The following is a 15,307-nucleotide window of genomic DNA, read 5'->3' as shown; positions in this document are numbered from 1 at the left end:
ATTGATTTAACCGAGTTCATGGATTGAGTGCGATGTAAGTTTTCTAGGGTTGACTCCTTTACAATTGGATATTTTGTACTTTGACTAACATAGTAATTTTTTGGGCAGACCATAAATACTTTATTTCATTTTATGAAAGAAAAGTTTTATAACCGATCTAACATGTGCATGCATAAGTTCACCATTTTTCCAATTGGAGTAACGGTAAACTTTGATATATTTTGTTGTGCATAGTCATTTTACTATGATATATTTCTTTACTTAACTTCTCATTTTATTTTGCAGAGTCACCTTTATGCTCGTAGGAAGTATTTAAACGGACAAAGAATAAGCAAACACTAGAGGCTGCCCTAATATGGGAGGATGAAGACACGTGTAAGGACTATGTCACTGGTAAATAGATGTGGATTCCGTGTAGAAGGAAATCAACATCAGTGAGCATTGGATGGTTCTTGCAAAAGACATTAACAGAGGCCATATATTCGTGTTCGATTCACTTCCGTCATACACACCAATGACGAAGATGAGGACTTGGCTGGAGCCATTGATTGTCACAGTACCATCCATACTTCACTATTGTGACGTGAAACGTTCAAAGCCAGACCTATCCATATCCCGTTGGAAAATCAATCGACCTATCAATGCTAACATACAACACGGGTCGCTTGATTGTGGCATCTTTGCAATAAAATTACTAGAACATTTGGTGATTGGTGCTGATCTTTTTGTAATCACTCAAAAGAGAATATGCGAATATAGGATGCAGTTAGAATGTCAATTGGGGGTGAACACTCCATATTTTTTATATGTATAAAACATGTATTTTTTTATGTATTTTTTATGTATGCAAAACATTTATTTTTTATGTATATAAAACTTCTTTGGAATCCGTTACTTATTCTTGTTGGGGTTCATGCCCTAAATCTCGTAGAGTCCTATAGTTTGTAAACATTGTTGAACAAACTCATTATGTGTTTAATAAAATATTTGATATTTTATTCATTGTCTATAAAATATTTGATATTTTAGTTACATTAACCACAAATCAATAAACTAAGATCCATGGTTATCGTTGTAACTTAAACATGTATGTGAAGACATACAAGTGGATCATGTTTTAAGTGATAACCTAAATGGTCTATAGTATATGAATAAGGCTGGATACCTTATCCTGGTGACACTATGGGTATGGCCCGCTTTGTAGGTGATACAAATGTTATAAAGTGCTACAAATGATCTGATCCTGATCATTCATGTATTAGACATGCAAGCGGGGATATTCTATACAAAGGAGTTTGTATAAGACAAGACCATGAAATGTTTAGTCTCGTTACATAATGTCGTTCATAATTGAGACTTTCATTTCACTAGGATGACCATAGGTAACATGACCTTAATCTTAAGTGAGTTGTAAACTCCTGCCTATGAGGGCGGTCTTTTGATTTGCATGGGTGAGAATGGCCAGATCGCCGACTCAACAAGCCTACCATTTTGGGGATTCGTCTGATATGGGAGCTGGGAACACGACTACGCAAGATGGAATTCACTCCTTCCCCGAGGTAGGGGTAAGTAGATAAATTGCTCCCTTAAGGGCTGATTTTGGGTCTTGAATAATGTGGTGCCACACCCTCTCCTAGCTCGAAAGGGGTTTAGTCATAGTTAGACTATGATTTATCATTCATCAGAAGGATCAGTGGTACTTAAGAAGTTAGATGTAACTACAAGGGAAAAATGGTAATTTGGCCTAGCTGTACTTACGAGCAATTTGTGAAGGGTCATCGTACTATTGATTGTTTATATCCAATGGACACGGAAATATATTTGTAGTGCGAAGAGTGCAGCTGTCGTTCTTTAGTGGAGTGCCCGATGGTTAACGGATGGTGAATAATGTAATTAAATAGTTTAATTAATTATTCATGTAGAACTTCAAACTATAGTTCCATGAGGTCCCTTTGGTAGCTCAATAGGATTTAATTGAAAATCAGTTTTTGGATTAATTTGAATTGTTCAAATTAATAGAGGGATTTAATTATATATGATATAATTAAGTTGTTTCAATTATATGTGATATAATTGTCATAATGTATTTAATACATTATAGCTTAATGGGAGGAAATAAATAATTTGAAATGCGATTCAAATATATTTTCTATGAATTGGATTCATAGTTGTTAAATTTAATATAATATTATTTATATTAATGTCATATAATAGAGAAAAGAAACTATAGTTTATAATTGTATGTGATACAATATTAAACTATAGGTTATGTTATATTTGATATAACAATAATAATATATATATATATATATATATATATATATATATATATATATATATTATATAATATGATAAGTTAGTTATCATGTTTATATTTATTTTATTATTATTATTATTTTGATAATAAGAAAAGGAGTTACGACTCCCTTCCCCATATTTTCTCTCCACCCATATTTGTAGGTATGGTTATTTTTATGACAAGTAGAAAAGAAAAATTGTTTTTCTTCTTTTTAGACTAAGGTTGTTGAACGATTGAGAGAAAGAAATTACAGAAGTGTTCTGTGAGTTTGTCTTGAGTTTAGAAAATTCTCGATCTTCTCCCTCCTCTACACATTAAGCTTTCCCTCTTAACCAAAATAATTAGAGCCCACCACTCCTAGGTTCTCACCCTGAGAATACCACGATTTTCATTGTGGTAGTGTCCGATTTTGGTTCAAGTTTTATCTTGAAGAAGGTTTTCAAGAAGTCCGTGATCCATTCGAGGGAAAACGTGAAGAAAAAGGCCTTCAAATGTGAGGTTTCTTGAAACCATTTTATTTTAAAGCATGCAGTAATTTAGTTGTAAATGCATATCTAGTTGTTTTTTTACTATTAAACTTTGTATTCAATAAATTATGGAATTTGGTCGATCTGCTTCCGCTCAAGGTTCTCTCTTTAAGTTCCTTTCAATTCTGACTATATATCTTTAAAGAGCGAGACTTTGAGAGAGTGAGAGATTGAGAGAGCAAGACTTTCAGAGAGAGCAACACTTATGGAGAGAGTGATACCTTGAGAGAATGAGACTTTGAGAGAAAGCGAGATTTTGAGAGAGTCTGTACATTCTAATGGTATTCATAAGAGTGTGTACATAAGCATGAGTGACATTCTAAGAGTCTATACATAAATCATGAGTGACATTGTAAGAGTATATACATAACAAAAGCATGAGTGACATTCTAATAGATGGAGACATACAAAGTGAGTACATTGAGATAATTAAAGTGCCAATTGGGTCTATATTTAGACAATCAACCTCGACTAACATTTGAGTCGGTTTTGCCATTTTCAATATGTCACAAAGTTATGAGTGGTTCGCTACAGTTTTGTCGGTTATGCTCATAATTCCCACACCTACCACATTATATTTGTTTGCGAAATTCTCCTTTAGATGGTATTTTTCTCACTCTTCATCGCCTGACTCATGCCACAAACTTTGAAGGAAAAAATATTCTTTTCTACATATCCAAGAAGTCATTTCCATTCAAATATGTGTCTGAGTGGATTTATAGGCTCCGTATACACAGTCATTAGAGAGTCCATTGAATAAAATCGACCATAAAGACTCTGGATGGGTATGTTTCACTCCATGGCGACCACAGTTACAAGCGAACACGGGATACCAAGTGAATCGAATTCCTTACACGTGTATTCTTTCGTGTGAAGATTCACANAACTGCAAAAACTGTGGATGGGTATATTTCTTTCCTTGGCAGCAATAATTGTATGTGAACACGGGATACCAAGTGAATCGAATTCCTTACACGTGTATTCTTTCGTGTGAAGATTCACAAAACCATCTAATCGCGTGGACCCGATAACAATCAATAGGCTCAATCTGATATCGTCTGCCCTTATCAGCCTTACTTTCCAATCGGATTTCATAGTAGTCAGAGTGCATCGTCGTTCAAGATGCCTAGTAATTCCTCTGTTCGTAGAACCACGATTGGAACATTCCTCTAATATGTTCAATCAAACATACTATGGGCAATAGTCGATACTCTTTAGTTAACAAATTGAAACACTCCGCACTATTGGATGTCATGTTGTCATATCTTCGTTCTATTTGGTAAACTCTACCCATCTTTGAAGACCAATGTCTTCTAGATATTTTGTGACAGCACCATCTCGAAAACTACGAAGTTCATCCCATTTTGTCTAGAACTCTGTCATGCGAAATGCTCTTTTTGCATCTTTAAACATCCCAACGACCGTATTGTCCTTAAAGTTTGTAATAATATTCTATTCTATTTGCCACGTGCACAATCCATGAAATGCCATGGGAAAAAAATGCACAAATAGCATTGTTGATAGATACCATCCGATTGGACACAAATACAAGACTATCGGGTTCTCCGGTAGTGCATTTCAAATTCGACATAAACCATTTCCATGATCGATTAGTTTCATTGTCCATTATTGTGTATGCTAGTGGGTATAATTGATTGTTCCAGTCCATAGAAACTGCAACCAACAAGGTCCCTTTGTACTTTCCTTTCAAGTGGGACCCATCAACAATTATCATAGGCCGACAGATATAAGGCCCTAATGTCATAAACATATACTTGAAATGCACATCATCTTCAAGTTTGATCTCAAACATTGTACCCGAATTTTCTATTTTTAACGCTTCCCCATAAGCATGTAGTATGACGTATGAGCATTCTGGAGTACCTCTAGTGAGATCATATGCGGCTTCCCTTGTACGCCATGCTTTATCGTAACTTATGTTCACGTCGTAATCTCTCTTCATATCCTCAATGTTATGACGAGTTTATAAATACGTCCTATATTTGTAAATTTATCTTTAATCAACTGACCAACAATCGTAGTAGTTGCTTGTCTATGTTCGTGATTCAGAATTTCGATGGAATATATGTGCAAATGTGAGTACTTTGTGATCTTGAATATATCATACCCTTTCATTTTCACTGCACGAAGGCTCCACTTACAAGTTTCCCTGACACATTTGACAGTGAACAAAGATTTAGTTGACTTCCTGATCTTAAATTCAAATTTTTGTTGATGGACAAACTAGACAATTACATTTTCAAGTCCTTTTTACTCAAAAAAATAGTTGACCAACTTCAACGTCTGTCCCAGATGAAGAGTTACCAGACATAATCAACTATCCCCTATGACTTAAAGACACAGATGGTAGAACCACTGAAGCTGCTGTAGAATAACACACATCTCTATGATCATGATCCATTTCATTCAATCCTGCTGGTTGCTCAATACCATCCACTGAAGGACCACAATGTTGCTCTGGATGACAACAATGAAGGAACTCGTTTTTAAAGAGATCCATGAGCGAAGGGGATCGTCTAAGTTTCATTTAGATTGAAAACATGAATTTACAGTAAACATACAGATTATGCATTCTAAGTAAAATGACAACATGCTTTTTAAACAAGAAATAAGGTTCAAGAGATTATACCATTGAAGAACACTTCTTCTCGTAAAACCCTCGAACTATCACGAACTCCACAAACAGCAACAGAACTTGAAGACCCTCTTCAAGAAAATCACGAATCAAAATAGAAGACACAACCACTTAGAACCTTAGGTATACTCAAGGTGAGAATCCAGGAGTTGTAGGCCTGACTATTTTGGTAAGGAGGGATTTTGAGTTTGGAGGAGGAAGAAGATTGAGGAAGACACTATCACATTGAAAGCTTCTCAATCGTGTAGTCAATATGTCTATCGTATAGTCTCTATATCTGTCGTATAGACAAGTAAAGGGAAAATAGAAAAACATTTCTTTTATCCCATTTTCCACAAAAAACCACTTGACCACTCACTAAGGTGGTTGGAGAGAAAAAAAAAGATTATTATTCAAAATAATAATTAATATAAATAAATATGATAACCAACTTATCATATAATATTTATAATCTATAGTTTTAATATTGCATCATATACAATATAAACTATAGTTCTTTTTCTCTATTTTATGGCATTTAATATAAATCACATTTATATTAAAATTAACAATTATTTGAATCTCATTCAAATATTTCTTTCTTCCAATTAAACTATAATGTATCAAATACATTATAACAATTATATAATATATAATTGAATCAAATTAATTATATCATATATAACTAAATTTCCTCTTATTAATTTGAACAATTCAAATTAACCTAAAAACTGATTTTCAACTAAATCATTTTGAGCTACCAAGGGGACCTTATGGACCTGTAGCTTGAAGCTCCAACGGTACGTGAATAATTAATTAAACTCTTTAATTACATTATCCACCATCCGTTAACTGTCGAACACTCCACTAAAGACTGACAGCTACACTCTTCACACTACAGATATATTTCTGTGTCAATTGAATATAACCAATCAACAGTACGATGACCCTTCACAAATTACTCGTAAGTATAGTTGGGCCAAATTACTGCTTTGCCCTTGTAGTTACATCTAACTCCTTAAATACCACTGATTACTCTAATGAACAGTAGATTATAACCCCACTATGACGAAACCCCTCTCGGGCAAGGAGAGGGTGTGGCGCCACATTGTTAATTTCCCGTAATCAGCCCTTGTAATTACATCTAACTCCTTAAATGCCACTGATTACTCTAATGAATAATAGATCATAACCCCACTATGGCTAAACCCCTCTCGGGCAAGGAGAGGGTGTGGCGCCACATTGTTAATTTCCCGAAATCAGCCCTTAAGGGAGCAATTTATCTAATTACCCTTGCTTCGAGGAATGAGTGAATTCCATCTTGTGTAGCAGAGTTCCCAGCTCCCTAATCAAATGAATCCCCAAAATGGTAGGCTTGTTGAGTCGGCGATCTGGCCACCCTCACCCATAAAAATCAAAGGACTGCCTTTATAGGTAGGAGTTCACAACTCACTCAGGATTAAGGTCAAGTTACCTATAGTCATCCTGGTGAAATGAAAGTCTCTATTATGAACGGTGTTATATAATGAGACTAAACATTTCATGGTCCAGTCCTATACAAACTTCTTTGTATAGAATATCCCCGCTTGCATGTCTAATACATGAATGATTAGGATCAAATTGTTTATAGCACTTTACAACATTTGTAACATCTACAAAGCGAGTCATACACGTAGTGTCACCAAGGGATAAGGTACCCAGCCTTATCCATATACTACAGACCATTTAGGTTATCACTTAAACATCATCCACCTGTATGTCTCCACATATATGTTTAAGTTACAATGATAACCTTCGATATTAGTTTATTGGTTTGTGGTTAATGCAACTAAAATAACACATATTTCATAGACAAAGTGAATAAAATATCAAATATTATTAATCACATAAGAGTTTGTTCATATAAGGTTTACAAACTATAGGACCCTATGAAATTTAGGGCATCACCCCCAACACACAATCCATATAATCTAGTCTAGATGATCTCTCATTACCAACAACTGAAGTACTGCCCAATTCTATATCACCATAATTCATTGAATTCAGTCTTGTTGGATTAGTGCAGTCGGCTGTCTAGTAATAATGTTGATGGTACAGTGTTGGTAGACAATGGAATGTCATCCTCTTCCCGACGAAACTCATATAATTTCTCGTATTGTCTGTCCACAGTCGTATCATTATAACTCACATTTTCGAACCTCATTCTAATATTTTCATCCTGATTCAATTTTAGCATTATAGATAACTAAAGTCTACTAAGCTTTTCCTGGAAAAGAAGGAAGCGAACATCATCATCGTTCCTTATGTATTGTGGAGGGGTTTCGTATTCAAGCTTATATTTAACTCTTATTATAAGATCAAACTCTGAAGAACTGAAATTTGTAACCCTATAAATGTGAGATTTAAGTTCTTTATACTTCAACGTAACATGCACAATAATTCCTGTCAGCTCGCCTCCAATATACAAACTTTCATTCTCATCCCAATCACCTCCATATCGAATAAGTAGACACTTTTCTATCATCCTACAAAGCAAGAGAACATTTGTCATTAAATTGTACAAGTAATTGAAGTGTATTCTCGCTCTCTCTTTTGCTCTTACTCTCTCTCGCTCTCTCTCTCTCCCCATACAAAATTTCTTAATGCTCAATTCCTACATTTCCAGAAATAACACAGCAAAAAACAATGAAACAGACACCTAAATAATGAAACACCATTCTGGAAAACCTATTCCATTTTGGAAAAACTCCGTCTTGAAAATCCGCATTCGAAAGAACTCCATTCAACAAAACACCATCGAAAACCAGAGAAGTAATCATCGTTGAAATGGAGTTTATAGTTTAAAGAAATCACTATTGTATTGTGTTTAGGGATGATTAATTTGAGACTTCAATCGGGAAAATGATCAAATCATTCAGACACTGATGTGCAATCACATCAAACGAGGAATTTAAAGTGAGAGCGAGAGTATTTGACCCGACGAGAGCGAGACTTATAACGTGAGGTACTTGTAAGGGCAATTTACGTAATCTGATATGATGATGATACCAGCAGAGAGTCACTTTACGTCTAGTTGTTTTCTTTCTCACAAACCATTGACTAAAGCAATATCATGATGGATGGATCAACGAAGAACCGATCACAGACCTTCCTCTACTTTTAGTTTTTTTCCAAATGCATCTTCTTCTTGTTTTCCTTCTTCTTCTTCTTCTTACAATCCTTCTGAAATTTCTTTACTCCACTTTCTGGCTTCCATGGCGAATTCAAATCCACTTCCGAAAGCAGGGCATAACGGGTCCTCCCTACCATCCGTTCATTGGCAACTCCGCCGATATCCGCCGTCTGTTCGCGGAGGCACAATCGGACCCCATTCCGTTTCACCATGATATACTCTCTCGCGTTCTCCCCTTTTACTTCCGGTGGTCCGGCGAGTACGGAAAGACATTTCTGTACTGGTTCGGGTCGAAACCGAGATTGGCCATATCCGACCCCGATCTAATTAAGGAAGTGCTTGTGAATACGCGCGGGTATTTCCGTAGGATCCCGTTCAACCCGCTGTCGAAGGTGCTTTTCGGAGAGGGACTGACCGGATTAGAGGGAGAGAAATGGGTCACGCGCCGGAGAATTGCAAATCAGGCTTTCAACATCGAGCGAGTTAAGGTAGAACTATTTCCTTGCACAACTTCCTTTTTGGTTGCGGTCTCTGCATAAAATTGAGAATCGAAGTGAACTTCATTAGGGCTGTAAAAGATTGTTTTCAATTATATTGTTTGAGTAAGGTTAAATTCTTATCGGTAAATAGTCTGGTTTTTAAATTTGATAGGGATGGGTACCCGAAATTGTTGCTAGTGTGTCGAGTGTGCTGGAGAAATGGGAAGAGATGAAGAGCGGAATGGAGGAGTTTGAATTGGATATTCACAAAGAAGTTCGTCGCCTCTCAGCTGACGTTATTTCAAGAACTGCATTTGGAAGTAACTTTGAAGAAGGAAAACGCATATTCAGTTTGCAGGAACAGCAATCACATCTTTTCTCCCAAGCAGTCAGAAGTGTTTATATTCCTGGCTTCAGGTTTATTTTCAATTCTTAGTTTCCCTTTCCCTGATTATCTATGTATGTTTTCATGGAACCATCATAAGTTAGTCTTATAGGACTTGGACAAAATGAGTTCAATCTATTGTAGCTATCTACATAGGATCTAATATACTAAGAACTTTTTTAGCACAAATGTTATAGGGTCAGGTGGATTGTCTCGTGAGATTAGTTAAAGTGCAAGCTGACTCTAACACTCATAGATATATAAAAAAAGAGAGTACGTTTTCATAGATGTAGTGGCTTTCATTTATTTTCTTTGAAATATAAACATAGTTAAAAGGATTAGAAGAGGAGAGGATAGTATATATGACTAGATTAGCATTGGTACGAAAACTATTATGCATCCTTAGACCTGGGAGTGTTTGGGACAAGGAGTGAAATAGTGAGTTTCAAAGAGTTATGAAGTCTAGGGAGTTGTGAAGTAGGAGTTGTGAATTCCACTCTTTGTTTGACCCAAGGAGTTGGTGGGTCCCACTACTAAAAAACATCAATTTTATATCTTATCCACTCTGATCCAAAAGTTCACAACTTCTTAAACTTAATAACTCCTTACTCCTCACTATTCCACTCCTTACCCTAAACATCTCCTAAGTAAACAGAAAGTATGAGAAGGCTATTGATGGAATTTGTTTTCCCTTTCTTTATTAAGGCAGTCAGTTATTTGTGGATCCTTCTTTTGAGAAGAAGGATTAAGAAAATCTACCTCTCTCTTCTATTTGACATATCGTTATGTTATTTTATTTATTCCTTAGTTTGAATTGAAAACTTGGAATGTAGATTTTTGCCGACCAAGAAGAACAAAGAAAGGTGGAGCCTAGAGAAAAAAACCCGTAAATTAATAAAAGTGTTGATTGAGACAAACAGCAAAGGAAGGGAAAACTCAACTAATCTACTTAGCTTGTTAATGTCATCTTACAAGAACCAGAATGGGGAAGAAGAAAGACTTGGAGTGGAGGAAATAATTGATGAATGTAAGACATTCTATTTCGCAGGAATGGAAACAACTGCTCATCTTTTAACTTGGGCTCTTTTACTACTGGCAAAGCATCAAGAATGGCAAGACAAGGCCCGGGAAGAAGTTCTAAACGTCTGTGGGCATAAAACACCTCCTGCAGTAGAGAATTTGAGTGAACTTAAACTTGTAAGTTGTAAGCCAATAAACTCATAATGATATTTTCTTGGATAAATGTACCTTGTATTAGTTAAATATATCCCTTGTTGGCAAGTTTTGTTCATAGTCACTGTTGTTCTGTTCAAAGAGATTGTCATCAAGGAAGTAGGGACTTTGAAACACTGTATATGACGATGTTGCTAACTCGTGGAATTCTGTTCTGGAAGTACGCAGTGATGTCGAAGGTTACGAATTTACTGGGACTAGAATATGATCGAAACCAATATTTGATAGCCGTGTTAATGTTTTATGGATGTGGGTTTGAATTGAACTGAAATGACTTCTGTTTGCTATGCTCATATTCATTTGATACCCTGCATCTTTTTTGACAGGTAGGTATGATAATTAATGAAACACTTCGACTTTATCCTTCAGCGGTGATGTTGACGAGGCAGGCATCGAAACAGCTGACACTAGGAAGCTTAGACATTCCTGCTGGCACAGAGCTTTTTATGCCGGTGGCTGCTGTCCACCATGACAAAGAGTTTTGGGGAGAGGATGCAAACTGCTTCAACCCTTTGAGATTTGGTAAGGCTCGGAAACATTTAGCTTCATTTCTGCCATTTTCGTTGGGTCCCAGAATTTGTGTAGGCCAAAACTTAGCTTTGATTGAGGCCAAAGTTGCTTTGGCTATGATAATTCAACGATTCTCCTTTGCTGTTTCTCCAACCTATTGTCATTCCCCTATGCTGTTTATAACCTTACAGCCTCAGTTTGGTGCTCAGCTCCTCGTTAGGAGCTTATAGAATTGAACTCAGAGTTAGTCGAAATACTAGAGTAAACGGTGGAGTCTTTGTGAACTGTTTGTTTTGTAAAATGTATAATTTTATTAATCTCACAAATGTACTATATAGTACATAGGGATAAGTTGAAGTTGTCACACAATACAAAGTACTTATGTTACAAGTTGAATGTTGAACTTTACTATACAAGTCACAGGATTTGTTCGAATTAGATGCTATTTTAGTTCTAAAAATATATTCGATGCCATGTCTTTATAACAGTCTGCTAATAAGTTAAATTCTCTCTCTTTCAGACTTCTGAAAAAAGTTCTCAAAGACTAACTAAAAAGAAGATTTTGAAATAAAATTTTACTATTAAACAACCCTTTTGTTATTCCCTTTTTTAGGTGGGTTTACTTATGGGATGAGAATGAATGAAATTTGTAAGATGATGGTGTTTGAAAAATAAGTGAATCACAGTTGATATCACAAGCTAGTAAAAATGCTACTGACAAAAGTAAAGTCAAATAGATAGAAGTATAGAGCAAGGAAGATGCACATAGAGACTTGTTAATCTAGTTTGATGTAATCACACCTACGTCTAGGAAGCTTTCCACCTGGGTGAAAAGAGATCCACTAGAATGTACTTGGTTTTTACAACATACACTTCAATTAAGATTACATAAAATCAGTCTACTCATAACTGAATACTAGCGAGCAAGCCAGACTCTCTCTAACACTGATACTGCTTATAATGAGTCTACAAATTTAGGCTTCCCCTAAATCGAATTTCATAGCAACAACTTTGTCCCTTTTTCACCTACTAGTTGAAAGAACGCTCAACTATCACTGTACCACAGCACTACAAAGAATCTACTCGGTCAGACCAAGCTTCTTGCACTGTACCACAGCACTACAAAGAATCTACTCGATTAGACCAAGCTTCAAAAGAATTGCACAGCTTCTTATTGTCACACTGATTAAGTAGCCATATTGAAACACATGAAGAACACACAAATAAATGCAATCCTCATAAGGCAAGAAAGCCACCAACGACAACAACTCAAAGAAGGAAAAGATCACCCCCAAATCTACCACCAATAAGGAAAGAATATCGATACCAAGTCAAAGACAAATTATCCAACAAAATAAAAGAAAATATTATCAACCAACCAAAACCATAACAAGCTCTCCCTTTGGCATAATATTTTATTTTATTGGCTAACCAACCAGACACACCGAGGCAATAGAAAAAAAAAAACACGCAATTTCAATATAGCCCGAGCAACAACAACAACCAAAGAGAGAAGGAGAAGGAACATCACAAAAAAAAGAACAGCCCAAAACTAGAACAACCAACAACAACAACCCCATTCAATGATCTCTCCCTTTTGCCAAGAAGAAAATCAATCAGATGGTGGAGGTTGAGAAGATGAAGTATCATTAGAATGCGGAAGCGACACATTTAAGAGATGGGCCAATGCATCAATTTCAGCCTCGTGATCAGTCAAATTACAAATAACAGAGCTCAAAGTACGAGACTCGGAAGCCAAAATGCAAAAGATGCAAGTCCCAAGTTCAGTAGGAATCAATAAACCACCTTTCGGAACCTAGAAATCCTTGGGGAGAGGAATGTCAGAAGCCTTGGGAGGAAAGATGTTATACACAAGGTTAGAGATATGAGAATCTTGAAAAATCTTGTAACTCAGATTAAGAAACTTAGGAGTAGGGCTAAGAGCATCATTCGGACCAATAATGGTAGGGCACTGAGACAACAAGATTCCACATAATGAACGCAGTAAACAAATAGGCAGCTTGATAGAAAAGGAGTCAACATGTCGAAGAAGTTGATTATACGCAAATACACCAAAATCAAAGATAGTTCCAATCTAATACAGAAGATTGGTCAGAGAAGGATAAATATTAGACATATAAGTCGAATGACACCAATTAGTAATGCCAATTCGACACAAAATAACATATTTCACACTGAGGGTAAAAGTGGACAATTGACCAGACGGAGGCCACTCAAACTAAGTACCATCTGTAAGCTCAATAACAAGATCTGAAGTAAAGGATGAGGTTCACCAAGAGGAGGGGAATCGACACACACAAGATAAACATTAATAACAGCAAAACAAATGGTGAAACATGTGCCTTTAATATGAACCTTCTGATAATCAGGACAACTGAGATCATTAAACTTAGAAGGAAGATTAACAATTAACTCTCTCATTAACTGAGGATAAAAGGGACCGAGGTCTACAATAGTCTTGAGAAGTTCAGCATGCTGAAGAAGATCCATAATTTCTAAACAGGACTTGGTCTAGTCAGACAAAACCTTCTCATCAACAATACGCCTTTGCACCACATACTTCCATATCTAATCCTCACTATGAAAGGATATCCCATCAATAGGAACAACAGAAACATTACGAGGAATTTTACGATGACCAATTCTTGTGTAAAGCTTGTCCTTGACAAAGGCAATGTCTTCTTCACTGCTAGAGTCAGAGATCTGCATAGAATATTTTGATTCAGAGTCATGGCTCTTCTCTTTAGAGGGAGTTCATTTTGAGCAAGTACGAGTAGAGAGACCACGATCAGCAGACATATTCACATAGGCCCTTTTTTTCAACCTGCCCAACTGGGTAAGAGGAATATTATCATCAAAGAAATTTGACATAGTCCCTTTGGAGGAACATGAGCTAGAAACAAATTTATCAACATCAGAATCAACAGAGGAGAAAGAAGCTACAACCTGATCACCTGTACTCGGATTAGAGGCAACCGGAAAAGATCCTGCAGGAATATGCTTGGAGTGAACAACAGAATCCCCTTGTTAATAAGAATGTCACTAACTTCTGGGATAACATCAATCCTTTTCAACAGCAGTAGAAGAGAAAGGAATAATAGGAACTAGAGCACCTTCAACAGTCGAGGTACTTAACACAGTCTGTTCATCAGCAGAACTGATGGAAGGCTGAACATCAGCAAAAGAAGCATCCATACCGATAGATGTAGGGGGAATAGGGGTGTCACTTTTTAGAATAGACTCAGCTTCTAAGGAAGAAGCAACCACGGACACAGGGGTAGTACCATCTGACTCCCCATGCATGGTCAAAGGAGAGACAATTTTATTCATGGATTGAGATAGAGAACGAACCTTATTCGCATCACCGTCAACATCTTTCACAGTAGAGCCATCCCACAGGACCATAGTAAGAGGTTGAATGTCAAGGGGCTCTAACGAACTGGAATCTCCAACATGCAAGGAGGGTTGAACAACAGGCACATCTTTAACAGAATCCCTCAATCATTGGGATGGGATTGTTGGTTTCTAGAAACACACAACGGAAGAAAACAAGATCATTAAGCATTCTAATTCCTCAATTTTGACATCAAATTAAGCATGTTCATAGGGTATCAAGAGGGTTTCATTACATAACTTTGAAGATCCCCCTCTTCAACGAAATACAACTACAATCTTCTCCAATTCAGGTCGTGGACCACCACTAGAGCTTCCCTACTATTCTCTAGGAGCCTTAGATTGAGATGTGGGACTCGAAACAAGATTGAATTTGGGAATTGAGAGGAGAAAACACACTATTTCAACACTGTTGAATAACCTTTTTTTCAACCTGAAGAATACAGCAAATACCACTTATTTGCATTATCTTTTCTACTCAATCAAGAGTGATTTTATTCAGGCAATTCATGCAATCAAAATGCATGCATGGATTCTAGCTCCTCATTCGAAATTGAGCTAGAAAATGTGGTGCAAAGATGACTAAGGTGTAAGCTTGAAAATAGGAAAATCCCACCATGAGATTTTTCTCAATTTCTTTTTTATTTTGAATT

At 36.4% G+C, this 15,307-nt stretch overlaps 1 protein-coding gene across 1 annotated transcript; it reads left to right on the top strand.

The window, feature by feature from the left end:
• Positions 1-8,558: 8,558 nt before the first annotated feature.
• Positions 8,559-11,678, top strand: LOC120092052 (cytochrome P450 734A1-like). The gene is made up of 4 exons (XM_039050248.1): positions 8,559-9,121; positions 9,285-9,529; positions 10,331-10,694; positions 11,057-11,678. The coding sequence occupies exons 1-4, from the start codon at positions 8,636-8,638 to the stop codon at positions 11,468-11,470; spliced, it is 1,509 nt and encodes a 502-aa protein (XP_038906176.1). The 5' UTR covers positions 8,559-8,635; the 3' UTR covers positions 11,471-11,678.
• The last annotated feature ends 3,629 nt before the right edge of the window (positions 11,679-15,307 follow it).

The sequence above is a fragment of the Benincasa hispida genome, chromosome 11 (assembly GCF_009727055.1).
Source record: "Benincasa hispida cultivar B227 chromosome 11, ASM972705v1, whole genome shotgun sequence".
In the NCBI taxonomy this organism is placed as follows: domain Eukaryota; kingdom Viridiplantae; phylum Streptophyta; class Magnoliopsida; order Cucurbitales; family Cucurbitaceae; genus Benincasa; species Benincasa hispida.
This window is presented reverse-complemented; position numbering and strand designations above follow the sequence as displayed.

Bases quoted from the DNA above. Each gene is read 5' to 3' on its own strand.
- LOC120092052 (XM_039050248.1), top strand. From the start codon at position 8,636: ATGCATCTTCTTCTTGTTTTCCTTCTTCTTCTTCTTCTTACAATCCTT. The intron at 9,122-9,284 runs GTAGAACTATTT...TAAATTTGATAG, and splicing joins TCAACATCGAGCGAGTTAAG to GGATGGGTACCCGAAATTGT. The intron at 9,530-10,330 runs GTTTATTTTCAA...CTTGGAATGTAG, and splicing joins GTTTATATTCCTGGCTTCAG to ATTTTTGCCGACCAAGAAGA.